The sequence below is a fragment of the Xenopus laevis genome, chromosome 6L, assembly GCF_017654675.1.
Source record: "Xenopus laevis strain J_2021 chromosome 6L, Xenopus_laevis_v10.1, whole genome shotgun sequence".
NCBI lineage: Eukaryota > Metazoa > Chordata > Amphibia > Anura > Pipidae > Xenopus > Xenopus laevis.
In genome coordinates this window covers 148,027,180-148,046,128 of record NC_054381.1, presented here as the reverse complement: position 1 = coordinate 148,046,128, position 18,949 = coordinate 148,027,180, and the positions used below count along the sequence as shown (strand labels likewise).

Here is an 18,949-nt window from a genome sequence, read left to right as displayed (position 1 = left end):
TCTATTTGCGCAATGTTCTGTTTAATTGGCTTGGTTTGATGCCATTGGCAGCAGAGTGATTAGGGACGTTCCTGCTGACTTGGCCTTTGGCACATTGCTCTTTACAGAGAGAGCCTCAGACTGTCACCTTGTTGCTCATTTGAAATTCTTGACTATTTTTCAGTTTGTTTAATTGGACTTCTTCTGCTCTCTTTCGTTCAGGTATGATTATCGTGAAATGCTGCACAATGCCACTTTCTGTCTGGTCCCCCGTGGCCGAAGGCTTGGATCCTTCCGCTTTCTGGAGGCACTACAGGTACGAATGGTATAAATGGGGCATGGCATGACGGGATTGGGAGATCAGTCAAGTCTCCCCGGGCTGAAGTGGAAATGAGCTCGGCTTCCTTTCCTTATGTGCGGAGCTGTGCAATTAATATCTCTCAAGAGACGCATCCTAGTATTAATGGCTGATTGGGGATTGGGGGCATGGGGAACTGGACATTTCTGTGTAATTAAAAGAGACAGCTTTCCATTCCTAGTGCTGCCTTGATTTTCCTGGATATGTGGATCCCTTTAAAGGATAAGTAATCCTTGAAAATAAGCGAATGTAAAATTGATGAGGGAGCTATTCTAAGCACTTTTGCAATGTGCATTTATTATTTATTTATTAATGCCAAGATATTAAAGGTTACATGTACTGTTAACATCAATGAATTTTGTTACAACAGCGCCACCTGCTGGTCATTTTCTGACCAGTCTGACCACCAAGTAGTCAAGGAAGTTGTCAGAAAGAAAGAGAAAGAAAGAAACTGAAAGAAGGAAGCTGGTCTGGTGGGGTTTTTTTCCTGGTTGGAAAGATATTTTTTTCCTAACCAAAAGAACATCAGAGCAGCCTCTTTCTTTCTCCTGACAACTTCCTTGACTACTTGCTGGTCAGACTGGTCAGAAAATGACCAGCAGGTGGCGCTGTTGTAACAAAATTCATTGATGTCTTCAGTACATGTAACCTTTAATATCTTGGAATTAATAAATAAATGACTGTACATTGCAAAAGTGCTTAGAATAGCACCCTCGTCAATTTTACATTCACTTATTTTTAAGGTTTACTTTTCCTTTAAGGTAGCCATCAATTGAGAAAGTAGGTGAATCACATTTAAATGCAAGAAATGTCAAAGGGAAGGAACAAGGAGATAAAAGGAGCAAAAGGCAAAAATATTGATTTTCCCCACTCTCCAGTATCCGTGGCAAAATCATTTTAAAAACATACTTGCCAAGGATCCCGGAGAATGGAAGTATTTATGTCTTTGCTTTTATTTCTTGAACAAACCACTTTTTCAGTTTACTTTTATATTAAAGGGATACTGGTATTTGGAAAAAAATATAGATATTAAGACCTACTGTATCCCCTCCCACATTATAGTAGTATCATGCAAAACTATTAAGAGCACTTTAGATTCTTTGGTGTTAGCATTTCTTACATGCCCTTTGCTGTTCTGTCTTTGAGAGGGTCAGGCAGAACGGCAAAAGCTTATTGTGCTGATACAGGAGGCGTTTCTTGATGCCTTCCTGCTCAGTTCTGTTCTCAATGTGTAGGAGCAAGAGGACTGAGTCAGGAGATTCTTCCTGCATCTGTAAATTAAGCAGGGCTAGTGTTCTATGTCTAAATTACTAATGATTATTTTCCAGGATGTGTAGATAAGAAGATATAGGAGATATACAAGGATATTATTGCAAGCTTTTGTTTATGATCTTTCCCACTTCCCTGATGTGAGTAAATGATCAAGTAGTTGTGTTCTGATAAAGGTCATGGACAACTGATTCTCGTTCATGGTTTTGCAGGCAAAAAGTCACATGACTGGGATATTGTAGATAGACCCAAGTGGATCAGGTAATATGCAAGTAGAAAAGTGGCTATAGTAAAGGCCATATTTTACTAAATTGCTGAGAACCTCCAGCCATTGGATCACACACACATCAATAACCCCTACTGTTCTAATCCTGTACTGCATTTTTCAGTCTCTCCAGAAATAGACCAGGTTTTCTGGGTGGCTCCAGACCTGTCTGACCCCAAAATAGCTTGCACAGTAACTAAAATCTGTAGCGTCATGAGAATCCAAAGATAGACCCCCATGGCTCCTCGTCTTTAAAGATTTAATTGTCTTGTTGAAATATTCCGTTATTGACGATCATTGTCCAAATATTAATGCCATTTGCTTGGCCTTTTCACTTGGTATTAAGGAAATGAATGTAGATGCGCTTCATGGGAATAATGCTGTTAATCACTCCATCTGCAGGCTGCGTGCGTTCCAGTTATGCTCAGTAATGGATGGGAGTTGCCGTTCTCTGAAGTGATTGATTGGAACCAAGCAGCAGTCATTGGGGATGAGAGATTATTATTACAGGTAAGCAAAAGGTTGCCACTGACAGCACTTATTATTCTCCCCTGCCAGTTCAGCCGACATCCGTTACGGGTGTCACTTAGACCTGCGGACATCGCATGAATTACCAATGCCACGGGGCCAATAAGCCTTGCAAGGAGCCACAATCTGTCAAAAAAAAAAAAAAAGTAATTTTTGTCTAAGGCAGGAACATGGGTTCTTTTAAGAGCCTAGTTCTAATGGAAAGAGCTAATGCTGGTTAATTTGGTATATTTATGGCCATTCATTGGCTGGATTGGATTTGGCTCTGTGTTGAGTAATGTTTGTATCTTAACAAGAAATGCCAAACCAGTATGTGTGCCGCCATATTGGTCATTACATGCCCGTAGCTGCTTCTTTGCCAAGCTTCCAAACAAATATTTGAGTACTTTTATATTGAAGGACAAGGTAAGTTAAGACCAAACTTTGTGCCTAATCAAGATGCTAGATATCGATTCTTTACCATGGGAGTTCCCAACTTGTTTTTTTTGCTCACGAGCCACATTCTAATATAAAAAGAGTTGGGGAGCAAAATATGCATAAAAAGTTGTGGATGCCAAATATGGGATATTGGTAGCCCCTATGTGGACTGGCAGCCTACAGGAGACCCTGGTAGTGCATATGGTTTTTATGCAACCAAAACTTGCCTCCAAATTTGAAATTCAAAAATAAACCCCTGCCACTCGGAGCAACGTGTAATTGGTTGGTCAGCAACATGTTGCTCATGAGGCACTGTTTGAGAATTCCTGCTTTACCATATAACCTTTGCACTAAATTAGCTTTAACTGTGGTTGCTTTCAGATACCACCTCAATCTCTGACAGTGTATGTTCTATGCCAGAGGCTCATGCATGCCCTGGACAAATTGTGGCATGTACCATCTATGTTGATGCACAGGTCCCATGGGAGCCCTGAATCTTGGTCATCCAAAATGATGAACTCTAAGGGGCACATTTACTAAGCTTGAGTGAAGGATTAGAATAAAAAAAAACTTCAAATTTCAAAGTCTTTTATTTGGCTACTTCGACCATTGAATTGGCTACTTTGACCTTCGACTACGACTTTGAATCGAACGATTCGAACTAAAAATTGTTCGACTATTCAACCATTCGATAGTCGAAGTACTGTCTCTTTAAAAAAAAACTTTGACCACTTACTTCGCCACCTAAAACCTACCGAGCATCAATGTTAGCCTATGGGGAAGGTCCCCATAGGCTTTCCTAGCTTTTTTTGATCTAAGGAAAATCGTTCGATCGATGGATTAAAATCCTTCGAGACGCTCAATTCGAACGATTATTCCTTTGATCGAACGAATAGCGATAAATCCTTCGACTTCGATATTCGAAGTCGAAGGATTTAATTTCAAAGGTCGAATATCGAGGGTTAATTAACCCTCGATATTCGACCATTAGTAAATGTGCCCCCAAGTGTTATATAGGGAATTGTGTGTGGCCTCAATTATAAACTTGAGCTTTAATGGTTTTGGTAGAAGAGGGAATCAAAACCTGCATAATAAAATATGAGGATATTACTTTAGATCTGGTTGCATCTGTTGCACTCGCTGGTGTGCCCTACAGTTCTTGGTTATGTTTGAGCACCAGGCTATACAACTATATCATCATCATCATTTATTTATATAGCGCCGACAAGTTACTCTATCGACATGATTGTACTAGCTTCCCATGTTACTGTAACATCACACTTCAGCTCTTTGGCACTTTGTCTTTTAAAAGTATTTAACAGAATACAATCGCTATTATTCTATTAAACATTGCTTTTGAAGGTTGCCCTTCATCTCCTAAAAATACTGTCAAACACCGGAAAATTAACACTGGAGATTAGTAAGGTTGTCAGAAAGCGAATTAATCCAACTGTATAAGATACAAAGCATCATTGTCTCTGTTCTACTCATCCATTGTTGTGCCAGCTTCCTGCAGCCCAGACTGTTTCTCTCTCTTTCCCCTCATCATCCTTTGTGAGTTTCCTCAATACCTGATCACGAATTATAACAAAAGTATCCCGTAGCTCAAAATCAATTTTTTTAATTGAAAATGACACATTAAAAAAGATTTTACATAGTAATCCCTTGACAATCCACCTGTCGGTATATAAAATCTTTTTTTATATGTACCGTATATACTCGAGTATAAGCCGTCCCGAGTATAAGCCAAGGTACCTAATTTTACCTCCAAAAAATGGGAAAGCTTATTGACTCGAGTATAAGCCGAGTATAAGCCTAGGGTGAGAAATGCAGCAGCTTCTGGTAAGTTTCAATCAAAAAATTGAGGGTTTCTACTCCCATTGGAGGTGCCGGCGTCTCGTTTTTGGACGCCGACGACTATTCTTGGACGCCGGCGACTATTCTTGGACGCCGGCGACTATTCTCGGACGCCGGCGACTATTCTCGGACGCCGGCGACTATTCTTGAACGCCGGCGACCGCTTTTGCGCTTGACCCGAGTATAAGCCGAGGTAGAGTTTTTCAGCATATTTTGGGGGCTGAAAAACTCTGCTTATACTCGAGTATATACGGTAATTTGGAAGGAAATTTGGTTTTAATGAATTTTGAAATACAGGATACTTTTATTATAAGTAGTTATTTATACCCTAGGAATTGGGGCAATATCCCGTTAACTCGGGCCCATTTTTGACCAGTAGTTGTATTCCCCTAAGAGGCAATATTCTGTTTGGATTCCTCAGTACCTGATGACTAAGGTAGTGTGACCTTTAATGCTAATCCCTTCTGGCTTGTGTTTCTCCAGAAAGTCAGGACTCTCATTGCAACAAATACCGCACTGACAGCGCATTAACTTCTTGACCTTAATGAGATTGGGGAAGGTGTTAATTCTGCACTTGCACGTCAAGGTTCTTCCATCTCTCCCTCTCTCTTCTGATCTCGGCTTGTCACGTCGTGACTCGAGTAGAATTCAGACGGTTTGTTGATAGAAAGGCAGCCCACCTCCCTGCCATGGTAAATATTATAATGGCTGGAAAGAATCTCAAAAAAATGCAACAAAATTAAAGGTGGTCATAGACCTAGAGATCGGCTCATTTGACGATGTCGCCAAACAAGCTGATCTCTGCCCGATATGCCCACATTGAAGTGGGCGATATCAGGCTAATCTGATCTTGGGCCCAACGATCGGATCATAATGCAGGAGAATGGGTCGTCGGAATCGCGGGACCGCATACACGCCGACAGGATTTTTTTACCTACCCCATCGAGATTGGCCAGATATCGATCGGGAAAGCCAGTGTATGTATGGCCCCATACACGGGCCAATAAGCTACCGACTCGGTCTGTCAGCAGCTTTTATTGGCTGGTGTATGCGGGTTACAAAAATTGCACTCCCAAATTACAAAAATAATTGGTGAGCCCAACACGTTTTGACAATAGTGGTCTTCCTCAGGGGCACATATAATAAATAATGGAAAAATAATGCCTTTTCTTTTTCATTATTTATTAGACCACTATGGTCGAACACGTTGGGCTCACCAATTATTTTGTAACACTCCTTTTTTATCTTATGTAATAAATATATTTTTTTGCTTACCCAGTGTGCAATCCGTCATTGATTATTTGTTAGTTTTGGAGACCCTCATGGGGAGCCTCCTATGGATTAGCACTTCATTTAAGTATTTAGGCTGAATAAATACTAAGGCGTTTTCTACACCAGGTGTATTTCAGCAATATATTGTTTTTGGGACAAGAATTGTACCCAGGCAGATGTTGGGTGAATGTCCTCAAAGAAAATGTTGCCTTTATTTTTTTGTATCCTTCCGTTGAACCCCCATAGCCTTACAGATGTGTTAACGGCAAAGCCTAGGAAACAAACAATTGATATTTATTTACAAGAAGCGCCACTGAGCTGGAAATTTTAAGTTTCTTGTGACCCCAGGTCTTCCCCTTGGTATCGTCAGTGTATTGCATCTGTATTTCTCCTTGGCCCTCTTGAGCTGGAGGTTACCCTGAACACCCCAGACATGTAGTATGTCCCCCCTGGTGACTGCACTCTCCATAGGAGCTCCTCATTGTCTGACCTGTGTGTATGTTTAGCACTCCGTTCCGCAGCAGCTGCTTCCATATGGAGCAACAAGTGTTCCGTAATTAACAGTGGTTTTTAAGGAGCTGGCAGCCGGCCCGAATATGTGCCCTGGGACTCGATTTTCTCTCTTTCTTGTTTAAGTACAGATTTTCATTTCCTATTTCAAGAGAGTTGGGTGTTTGTGCTCGCACATTCCCTCCGGCACGTGGAACAAACCAATCTCGCTTTGCAAGCGACTAATCCCCTGCTTTCTCCTTTCACATTTCCTTTTTTCTTTCCTTATTTATTTTATTCATTTTGACAATATATTTTTGGGGGCATTTACCTGGTTTCGAATTATTTTGGACAAATTGTCACAAAGAATGAGTGATAACTTAAGGTCTGGAGTTCTGATCAGATGGTGATTGCTTGATGCCATGTTTTTGGTGGCAGGATCAGGGCGATTACCATGAAAGGCTACGGAGGGCGTTTTCCTGCGAACTGATCGGGAAATCATTTTGGTGCCCACTCCCTTGCTCTCATGCCGTCTGCCATTGCCCTATAGCAATGGATAACCAAAGGCAACACATTTTTCAGCTATTGCTAATTTTTATGGAATTTTGGTCCAATTTTTCACATGCAAATAAGGGTTTGGTTCAGTAATCAACATCTTATTAAAATCAGAATAGAGTGGACTTGACCAGACTGTTCAATCACTATGCTTCCATCCAATGAAGCCAATATCAAATCTATCTTATTAAAATCATTTGGTTGATTCTTTGGCACATCCCTAATTAGATATATTTTTGGGCAAAATGTCTTAAAACAGATTATGACCAGGGTTTTTGGGTTTGTTTTGGTTGCTAAGCAGTAAATTGGGATTAAGTAGCCTTTAAACACATTCCGCATTAGGAGCGCTGCCCGGCATTTAGTTAATTAACAGCTGTTTCATGGTGTCTTGTAATGCATTCAGTACAGTGTATTCATGTTCTTGCCTTACTACGCATTGCTTGCCTATTTGCTCATTACACAGCCTTTGTTTTATGATCTGTCATGTAATGTGCATCGCATTAAATACGTAGCGATTTTATGGCTGTGAGATTTGTTTGACAATAAGCCAGGAAATAAACGGGATACGTTAAAAGGCAAATGTACCCAATGGAAAGATCATTCTTTCTCTGGGTATTTCATTTAATAACATTATTTTCTTTTAATGCCCAGTTGACCAGGCATGTCCACTTTGCTGCCCTCTGGACCTTCATGCCCTATGATTTCCTTGGCCGTAAGGCAAGTTATAGATCTAGAATAGGGGTCTCCAACCTATTTTACCTGTAACCCTCATTCAAATGTAAAAAGAGTTGAGGAGCAACACAAGCATGAAAAAGTCCCTGGTGGTGTCAATAAGTGCTCTGAATGGCTATTTGGTAGCCTCTATATGGGCTGGCAGCCTACAGGAGGCTCTGCTGGGAAGTATATCTGGTTTTTATACAACCACAAATTGCCTCCAAACCATTAATTCATGAATATACATTTACTTTGACCCACTGAGAGCAACATCCAAAGGAATCCAAGGGGATGGGGAGTAACATGTTGCTCAATATATATATATATCACAGTATTATAAATAATTCAGGAGCCATAAAATCCTGTAAATGATATCCTTATAAATGGTGCTTAGTGATGTCATCGGTTATAATCAGAGCTTAGTGATGTCATTGGTTATAATTGGAGCTTATTGATTTAATTTCTGTCACATGACTCACTGAAACTTGTGTATTGTAAGGCTTTATTATAGCAGGCTGCTGGTAAAACTCCTAACGCTTTTCGGCATTATCTCCCTTAGTCATAGGCTATGACTAAGGGAGATAATCCTGAAACGTGTTGGGTGTTTTACCAGCAGCCTGCTATAATAAAGCCTTTTCCAGAAGTGCAAGTTTGTTACTATTATACAGTGGGGACACTGAGGACTGAGAACCTGGGTGAAGGATTTATGGGGAGCTAGAGCGGTTTTTTTATGGTTTGTGTGTGTGTGTGTATATATATATATATATATTTATATTATATTATATTATATTATTATATTATATTCAAAATTAGCCAACCCTCACATTACAAAAAAAAATATAATAATAATCGAACAACAATGTCCGCACTCTCAGGTCTTAAAAAGTTACTTATTGTAAAGAACTGACGTTCGATTATTTTATATATATATCACAATATTGAATACCTGGGTATGTGTTAACACGGTTTTATTGTTGCTTTGTGGTGTTCTACCCAAAGAAGAATATTTTTATAGCCTGACAGTGCTTATTCATTAGACTGTATGATAATCCACCTTGCTACTATGGCTCAGTGGGAAAGGTGACCTCGCTGACAATCCATTTTCTGAATCTCAAGGAAAGTTGCCTATAAACGGGGGGATAAATAGATTTATTATTTAACAATTCAGTTCATCTCACAAGATACAGGAGCATGGAATAATCCGACTCCTGGGCAATATTTGTAAGTAAATAATGTTAGATGTGCTGTGTAACCTTATACCCATGCTGAACATAGCTCGTTTTGCACTATAATGTATAGTAGTATTTATTTAATGTTTTTTATTAATGTCTGTGTGTGTGTGCACGCGTTACTTGCTCCACATTGATCAGGTTACAGTGTTTTCTCAGCATGTGTTCCATCCTTGTGTTACAGATTCCTTCTACAATCAGGTCCATCCATCAGGATAAAATCCTAGCACTTAGACAGCAGACTCAGTTTTTGTGGGAGGCTTATTTTTCTTCGGTGGAGAAGATTGTATTGACTACACTAGAGGTGAGTAGGGCCACGGCTCAGCCATTTGTAGTAGGTTTTTTGTTTTTTTGCCACTGTGCGTTGCAATTGGAAATCATGCAGTCTGATTTAATCAGTCTATTTTTGTTTTTGCTGTTGGCAAATTGATTTTCTTGTCCTCCTTCATCATGTTCTCATACTGGAGGTTCAACAAACGTTTTCTTTGCACGGGAAACCTTTCATTAATTTACTGGCACGAAACTTAAAGGACATGTAAAGTCTACATTTTCCCTCCATGTATATAAGTTGGGCATATCTTCCCCACCCAAGCCACATCATTTGTACTGTATACACCCCCTCCATTTGCCAGCGCCATCACTTTTTCCTAAAACAAATAGCTTTCACCCAGCCGCCATTTTCTCTCTGACATCATCAGTAACATTGAGACATGTACGCTGTAACGTTCATGCAATGCACAATGCAGGGTACACAGGTACAACATACTTTGATAAAAAAGTTCTACTGAGGTTGAGAAATGTAATAGTTCAGCTGAGCTCAGCAGGTGATGAGGAGAAAACAATAGGAGCAGACCGCTTTCTAGTGATCCAGCTATGCTATCTCTCCATTGGCTCTTAGACTGGTGGGTGTGTTTAGTAATCTGAGCTGAGAAGAACTGAGCATGCTCATTAGCCAACAGCCAAAGTAAATTCCTGAGGGAGGGGGCAGAGTGGGTTAGAGGAGGAGGAGGATGAGGTTTTTTTAAGTTATTAAAGGGATGCTGCAACCTTATTGTTGACCTTTAACAACCAGAGTGGCAGTTAGCTAAAAATTCACTGGTTACAATTTTGTAGGGGGGTTTACGTGTCCTTTAACGATATTTGCGGGTTTGCTCATTGCTTACATACAAACAGACTGGAATCTGGATTGGACGCTCTTATTCAGGCCCCATTTGTGGTGCTGTTGGATTTATGTGCTTTGTACTAGCAGGCAAGACTGTAAACACTCGTTTGGAAAATTGGTCTATGAATTGTATTTTCTAAGAACATTATAGAATAGTGCCGGATTTTCAGCGCCCAATGGTTAGATGATGATCTGTGTTGCTTCAAGATAAGAGATTAGATACAGACAGACTAACAATGGTAGGACAGGCAATCACTCAGAGCCCATCAGTTGTGACATCAAGCCAGACTCACTTTCAGGCAGTATTCCCTCCTTTTTCAACCTGAGCTCACTGAATAGGGCTTTTGCTGAAGATTCTTTTTGCCTTTTCTTTTAATCGAGAAATTTTTTCTACACTAAAGAAAACAAAACCACTACCTGTTAGAAAATCAACCACTTCCTGGTTTTGCCAAGCAAAGAAGTAGGTAGGGTTGCCACCATCTCCCCCCCCCCCCAATTTTTTTTTTTCTTCTATATCACTTCAACTTGCAGTACAGCAGTAAAGAGTGACTGAAGTTTATTAGAGCACAAGTCACATGACTGTGGGCACTTGGGAAACTGACAATATATCGAGCCCCATGTCAGATTTCAAAATTAAATATAAAAAATTGGTTTGCTCTTTTGAGAAACAGATTTCATTGCAGAATTCTGCTGGAGCAACATTATTAAAGGAACAGTAACATCAAAAAATAAGTGGTTTAAAGTAATGAAAATATAATGCAGTGTTGCCCTGCACTGGTAAAACTGCTGTGTTTGCTTTAGAAACACTCCTATTGTTTATATAACAATAGTGCAGCAATGGGGGCAGCCATTCAAAGGAGAAAAGGAGGTTACACTGCAGATAGCAAATAATCTCTGTCTGTCTAATGGTGTTATCTGTTATCCATTAGTTAACCTGTACCATATAGCCGTTTTTCAATTTCCGCCATTGCTCCACAGCAGCTTGTTTATATGAACTATAGTAGAGTTTCATTTTTTGACGTTACTGTTCCTTTAACTCATGCATTTTGATTTTTTTTTTCCCATGCAGTATCCCTTTAAAAATAAGCAAAACTAAAATTGTTGAAGGTGCTATTCAAAGCACTTTTGCAGTGTGTGTGTGTGTGTGTGTGTGTGTGTGTGTGTGTGTGTGTGTGTATATATAATTTATTTTTTATTTTTTTTAATTCCAAGATATTAAAGGTTACGTGTACTGTTAACATCAATGAATTTTGTTACAACAGCGCCACCTGCTGGTCATTTTCTGACCCGTCTGACCACCAAGTAGTCAAGGAAGTTGTCAGGATGTTCTTCTGCTTAGGAAAGATTTGAGAAAGGTTTATAATTTTTTTCCTTACCAGAATCAGAGCAGCCTTTCTTTCTTTCTCCTGGTAACTGGTTGGAAAATAACCAGCAGGTGGCCTTCAATATCTTGAAATTTAAATAAATAAATAATGAATGTACATTGCGAAAGTGCTTTGAATAGCCCCCTCATCAATTTTACATTCACTTATTTTTAAGGTCTACTTATCCTTTAAAGGGGAAAATTCCAGATTAGCCGCTATATACCGTTCCTTTAAATGGCAGAGGTTCCGGACCCTTTCTGCTTTGATTACAAGTTCTCCAACGGCTCACGCAAGCACTAAAGATGTCCATGAATTATTCACAGTGTGTAATTGAAGGATCAGCCAAAAGGTCTTCAGCAAGTTGCTCTCTCCTGTAAGCTCCAGTCTCACGTTGCACCCAGTTAGCGTCTCCGATTTTTATTCCTCACTCCCATTCACCTATTACTATTTCCTTGCTCATCAAAGCAAATTGTTTTTTTTTTTGTTTTTGTTTTTTTATAATAGTTCATACTAAATCGAATTAGTCCGTAGAACTTTCCCGGTATGGGGCCACAGGGAGACTTGACCTTTAGTATTTAATATTGTAAGGACTGGCCGTTCATGAACTCTGCTCCTGGATATAATACAGACCAATTATTTGTACAAATTGACTGTAGTAACGGGATTTCTCCATTATCCTATTTCTCATAATGCGCGTATAAGCCCAGCTATCCGGGTTAAAATGTTATCGGTATAATTGTCACATCAGGGGGATACAGTGGGGGAGAGTTATCCATTAAACAACAGGAATTCTGCTCGGAAGAACCATTATTTCAAAATAAATCTCTCTGATTTGACACCTGCAGTATTAGCGGCGACATGTTCAAATGCATGCGGGCGCTGCGCGTTTTGAGGCACTTTATCAAGTAAATGGCATATTAATGTATTGTAAATAATTTAAAACATTACAGTCAAAGTACTAAAACGGTGTCATTTTTGAGTATAAAAAAGATACATCAACAAGCACTTTAAAATGTAACATTAAGCTTGGGAACCCTGCATTGATCTTTACGACGGATAAACCAATACAGCCCCACACTATCGACTAAATAAAACTATGGCTGTAAATTTTAATTCCTTCATTTGTTTCCAGGAAAGGCGCTTGTGTCCATTTTCATTGCTTGAGTGCAGAGAGGACAAGACATTCTGCAATATTCACATCGTAATTATTTGTGGGGAGAGAAAGGGGGACTGTTCTAGCTAACCTTTTCATTTGGTAGAATCTGTATTGATAATAGTCTCTGGGAAGGGAGTGTGACTGTGGGATAGCAGGTATAGTAGGGAGAGATGGTGCCTATAGTAACAGTGAGGATAATAGTCTCTGGGAAGGGAGTGTGACTGTGGGATAGCAGGTATAGTAGGGAGAGATGGTGCCTATAGTAACAGTGGATAATAGTCTCTGGGAAGGGAGTGTGACTGTGGGATAGCAGGTATAGTAGGGAGAGATGGTGCCTATAGTAACAGTGGATAATAGTCTCTGGGAAGGGAGTGTGACTGTGGGATAGCAGGTATAGTAGGGAGAGATGGTGCCTATAGTAACAGTGAATAATAGTCTCTGGGAAGGGAGTGTGACTGTGGGATAGCAGGTATAGTAGGGAGAGATGGTGCCTATAGTAACAGTGGATAATAGTCTCTGGGAAGGGAGTGTAACTGTGGGATAGCAGGTATAGTAGGGAGAGATGGTGCCTATAGTAACAGTGGATAATAGTCTCTGGGAAGGGAGTGTGACTGTGGGATAGCAGGTATAGTAGGGAGAGATGGTGTCTATAGTAACAGTGGGATAATAGTCTCTGGGAAGGGAGTGTGACTGTGGGATAGCAGGTATAGTAGGGAGAGATGGTGTCTATAGTAACAGTGGGATAATAGTCTCTGGGAAGGGAGTGTGACTGTGGGATAGCAGGTATAGTAGGGAGAGATGGTGTCTATAGTAACAGTGGGATAATAGTCTCTGGGAAGGGAGTGTGACTGTGGGATAGCAGGTATAGTAGGGAGAGATGGTGCCTATAGTAACAGTGGATAATAGTCTCTGGGAAGGGAGTGTGAGTGTGGGATAGCAGGTATAGTAGGGAGAGATGGTGTCTATAGTAACAGTGGATAATAGTCTCTGGGAAGGGAGTGTGAGTGTGGGATAGCAGGTATAGTAGGGAGAGATGGTGTCTATAGTAACAGTGGATAATAGTCTCTGGGAAGGGAGTGTGACTGTAGGATAGCAGGTATAGTAGGGAGAGATGGTGCCTATAGTAACAGTGGATAATAGTCTCTGGGAAGGGAATGTGACTGTAGGATAGCAGGTATAGTAGGGAGAGATGGTGTCTATAGTAACAGTGGATAATAGTCTCTGGGAAGGGAATGTGACTGTAGGATAGCAGGTATAGTAGGGAGAGATGGTGCCTATAGTAACAGTGGGATAATAGTCTTTGGGAAGGGAGTGTGACTGGGATAGCAGGTATAGTAGGGAGAGATGGTGTCTATAGTAACAGTGGTGGTTAATAGTTTCTGGGTAGAAAAAGCATTTGTAGTATGTAGTGCTGAATGTTGCATTTCTAGTCTGTAGCCCTGGAGCCTACACAATGGAGAACTCTGTAGGTCTGGGTTGAATTGAAGTATAAAATATTAAAGCAGCCTTCTCTCTAGTATAAGCTGAGGTGCCCTTTCCAATTAGAATGCTCCCCACATAATCCTCTGTGCTTTGCCATGTGGGGGCCTCTCTCTCCGAGACTAAGCAGCTTTGTCTGTTTGGGTTCCGATATGGCTTTGTAGCACAAACTGGGATTTTGTCGGAATGGAAGGATAAGAGCAGCACGGTGAATCGCAACGTCCATCAAAACCCTCCACCTCACAGCAACAAACAAACAGCTGATATTTTAGGTCTCTTAAAAACATTTATTTCCCTGTTGTTCCTGCTGTCTTTTTATAAACCAATTCCATTTATATTAGTTGCCGGCGTTTCTACCCTCATCCTACACTCACTTTTTTTTTTTTTTTTTTTCTAAATCGTTAGTGGAGGAAATTATAATTATTGGAGTATAAATGAAGCGCTGGCCATATCTGTGGCAAAACATAGGGAGAGTATGAAGATCCGGAGATAACGGCTGTGCTCCAAAGAGCAAGTGTTGTTGAGTTAAACAAGGGTGTAGGGAGCCCACCCACAATGCTCTGGGTGCTGTGTTAAAGGGGTTGTTCGCCTTTGAGTTGACTTTCAGTATGATGTAGAGAGTGATATTCTGAGTTAATTTGCAATTGGTTTACATTTTTTTATTATTTAAGGTTTTTGAGTTATTTAGCTTTTTTTTTTTGTACATTTACTGCTATATCACCTTTTTTACAGGTATAGGATCTGTTATCCGGAAAACCAGTTATTCAGAAATCTCCGAATTATGGAAAGGCCATCTCCCAATCCAAAATTATTAAAAACGATTTCCTTTTTCTCTGTAATAATAAAACAGTAGTTATCCGGAAAACCCCAAGCATTCTGGATAACGGGTCCCATACCTGTATTAGGTTTCGCAAGCATTTATTAAGGCTGTGGTTATAAATATGGCAGGAAATGATAATAATGCTTGTGGCAGTTTCAGTGTTTTCGGCTGTTCTTGTTACTTTGAGGAACAGTGGGGTGAACTTAACCATGAAATTGACCCCCTAATACATTGATAACATTGTGCCTAGTTTTGCAACAAGCTTATTTATCAACACTGGTCTATTTTCAGATAATTCAGGATCGAATCTTCAAGCACATATCACGTAACAGCTTAATGTGGAACAAGCATCCCGGGGGACTGTTTGTGCTGCCTCAGTATTCAGCATATCTGGGAGACTTCCCGTACTACTACTCTAATCTAGGTGAGTGCTTTCTCCTCCGTCTTGTTTTCTCTTTTACAAGTTCTCCATTCAGTTAATATTCCCATACCTCCCAACTGTCCTGTTTATCATGGGACAGTCCCGCTTTTGACAGCTCAACCCACAATCCCAGCTTTTACTGAAATGTCCCGACTTTCTTTTTGATCTCCTGCCTGAACAGCCAGAAAAAGATACAAAGTTTCTAACTTAATTGGCTTTTGGCAGAGAGCCCAGAACAGCCACCAGGTGGACTTGGAAACTTTTGTAACAATTTCAGATAAGCAAATAAGTAATTGTAACAATTTAAGATAAGCAGGTCTCTTGGGGAAACTGTGGCTTGCAGCTTAAAGGGCAATTCACCTTCATTAGTAATAACACATAAAAACCACAGAAAAGTGTTCAAACTTTCATAAGCTGCCAAATTTTGTAAAATGAACATGGTAATTAGGGGGTGTGGCCAGAAATTAGGCAGGGTCTAAAAAAAATTGCCGCAATACGCGCAGCAAATCTTTTTGTCCCTCTTTCTGTTTCCAGAATTTTGGGAGGTATGTATTTCTTGATGGTCTCCCGTCAGTTACTAGCCCAACTGGGCATCATCAGCTTATTAGGGTCATATATAGGATATTCTGCTTATTTATTCAGTATAAACCTTTGTAACGAGGAGGAGCCATAATGGGAAGAAGTTTGAAATAATAAGAAAGAACTACAGATCCAAATCAGCCTGAAACTCTTCTACTGTAAGTGAAAACGAGGGAAGAAAATAATCAGCATTTATCTGAGTAAACGGCTAAATACAATCACAAAAATTGCTTTAAAGGGGTTGTTAACCTTTAACTTTGTTTGTTGTAGAATGGCTAATTCTAAGCAACTTTTCAATTGGTCTTCATTTTTTTCTTTTTTATAGCTTTTGAATTATTTGCCTCACTGACCCCATCAAAAAAATAAATGCTCTGTAAGGCTTACTAGTTTATCGTTATTGCTACTTTTTATTCATCTTTCTATTCAGGCCTCTCCTATTTATATTCCAGTCTCTTATTCATATCAGTGCATGGTTGCTAGGGTCATTTGGACTCTAGCAACCAGATTTCTAAAATTGCAAACTGGAGAGCCGCTGAATAAAAAGCTAAATAACTCAGAAACCTCAAATAATAAAAAATGAAAACTAATTGCAAATAGTCTCAGAATATCACTCTCTACATCATACTGAAAGTTAACTCAAAGGTGAACAACCCCTTTAACTATAATGTCCCTATTGAACTTTCTTGTACCCCTATAAACCCTTGTTCCTTATAAACCCTCACACAGTGCAGTCTGCGCCATTAAACCTATTGAAACGGGTACTTTTCCCATTTATAAGAAGAGCAGCGGCAACAAGCAGGTGGTATGTTCCTATTATACAGTACATTTGTTTAAAGGAGAGTTTACCAAGTGTCACCACTGTATGGCTAATTGTATGGCTAATTGTATGGCTAATAACTGCCCTGTTGTGCACTGGTAATTGTATGGAGAAGCTGAAACCTGATTAATTGGATTGGGTTGTATCATACACATTGTCTCCAGTTAATGTCCTACTTGCAGTTCTATAGCTTCATTAAGCCACATTTAGTGACGTTGCACCTTTAGTAAGCTCACTGTGAGTACCATATGGCATGGAGATGAGATACAGTTACTACAGCGGCAATTCTGCCTCAAACCAAATCTTACTACATGTCGGAGCAACTGCAAGAGCCTCATTTTCAGCCATGATGGGAGTTTTTGGCTTGAGACAGATTAGGCCCTGTAGTCGATTAAATGTTCCCACAACTGGCTCTGGATGGTTCATTCATTCTGGAGACTTTTGTGCTGTTGTCTTTAGATACAGACGGGCAAAGTCATGTTGGTCTGAATGTTCAGATTAATTTAGCCAGAAAATAACTAACCAAGTGGTTGCTGTTTTTTTCAGGTGCAAAACCTCCTTCTAAATTTACCGCTGTGATCCATGCTGTAACCCCCCTGGTGTCTCAGTCCCAACCAATCCTAAAGCTGCTGGTTGCTGTAGCAAAGTCTCAGTACTGTTATCAGGTAAACCTCTTTGTTCTCTTCTGCTACTTATTTACTTTTTACTTTTGTGCAGACATTGCCATCAAACCTGGAGACTACCTAGAGACAGAGGAGGCAGAAACAAATTAGCAATTTGGCATAAACAATTGGGACTATGGCTGTGGGCTATCAGGTATAATAGGGAGAGATGGTGCCTATAGTAACAGTGGATAATAGTCTCTGGGAAGGGAGTGTGACTGTGAGATAGCAGGTATAGTAGGGAGAGATGGTGCCTATAGTAACAGTGGGATAATAGTCTCTGGGAAGGGACTGTGACTGTGGGATAGCAGGTATAGTAGGGAGAGATGGTGCCTATATTAACAGTGGATAATAGTCTCTGGGAAGGGAGTGTGACTGGGATAGCAGGTATAGTAGGGAGAGATGGTGTCTATAGTAACAGTGGGATAATAGTCTCTGGGAAGGGAGTGTGACTGTGGGATAGCAGGTATAGTAGGGAGAGATGGTGTCTATAGTAACAATGGATAATAGTCTCTGGGAAGGGAGTGTGGCTGTGGGATAGCAGGTATAGTAGGGAGAGATGGTGTCTATAGTAACAGTGGATAATAGTCTCTGGGAAGGGAGTGTGACTGTGGGATAGCAGGTATAGTAGGGAGAGATGGTGCCTATAGTAACAGTGGGTAATCGTCTCTGGGAAGGGAGTGTGACTGTGGGATAGCAGGTATAGTAGGGAGAGATGGTGCCTATAGTAACAGTGGATAATAGTCTCTGGGAAGGGAGTGTGACTGTGGGATAGCAGGTATAGTAGGGAGAGATGGGTGCCTATAGTAACAGTGGCATAATAGTCTCTGGGAAGGGAGTGTGATGTGGGAATAGCAGGTATAGTAGGGAGAGATGGTGGCCTATAGTAACAGTGGATAATAGTCTCTGGGAAGGGAGTGTGACTGTGGGATAGCAGGTATAGTAGGGAGAGATGGTGTCTATAGTAACAATGGATAATAGTCTCTGGGAAGGGAGTGTGACTGTGGATAGCAGGTATAGTAGGGAGAGATGGTGCCTATAGTAACAGTGGATAATAGTCTCTGGGAAGGGAGTGTGACTGTGGGATAGCAGGTATAGTAGGGAGAGATGGTGCCTATAGTAACAGTGGATAATAGTCTCTGGGAAGGGAGTGTGACTGTGGGATAGCAGGTATAGTAGGGAGAGATGGTGTCTATAGTAACCGTGGGATAATAGTCTCTGGGAAGGGAGTGTGACTGTGGGATAGCAGGTATAGTAGGGAGAGATGGTGTCTATAGTAACAATGGATAATAGTCTCTGGGAAGGGAGTGTGGCTGTGGGATAGCAGGTATAGTAGGGAGAGATGGTGTCTATAGTAACAGTGGATAATAGTCTCTGGGAAGGGAGTGTGACTGTGGGATAGCAGGTATAGTAGGGAGAGATGGTGCCTATAGTAACAGTGGGTAATAGTCTCTGGGAAGGGAGTGTGACTGTGGGATAGCAGGTATAGTAGGGAGAGATGGTGCCTATAGTAACAGTGGGATAGTAGTCTCTGGGAAGAGAGTGTGACTGTGGGAT

General features: G+C 40.5%; 1 protein-coding gene across 1 annotated transcript in view; it reads left to right on the top strand.

Annotated features, from left to right (window-relative positions):
- Window positions 1-201: 201 nt before the first annotated feature.
- The window catches only part of ext1.L (exostosin glycosyltransferase 1 L homeolog), a gene marked incomplete at its 5' end in the record, with an annotated part of 34,219 nt that continues 15,471 nt past the window's right edge, over window positions 202-18,949 (top strand). Inside the window, 7 exon segments of the mRNA NM_001088611.1 lie at window positions 202-295; window positions 2,274-2,381; window positions 9,117-9,236; window positions 15,205-15,337; window positions 17,277-17,300; window positions 17,303-17,376; window positions 17,378-17,395. Of these exon segments, the coding sequence (NP_001082080.1) occupies window positions 202-295; window positions 2,274-2,381; window positions 9,117-9,236; window positions 15,205-15,337; window positions 17,277-17,300; window positions 17,303-17,376; window positions 17,378-17,395 (571 nt within the window).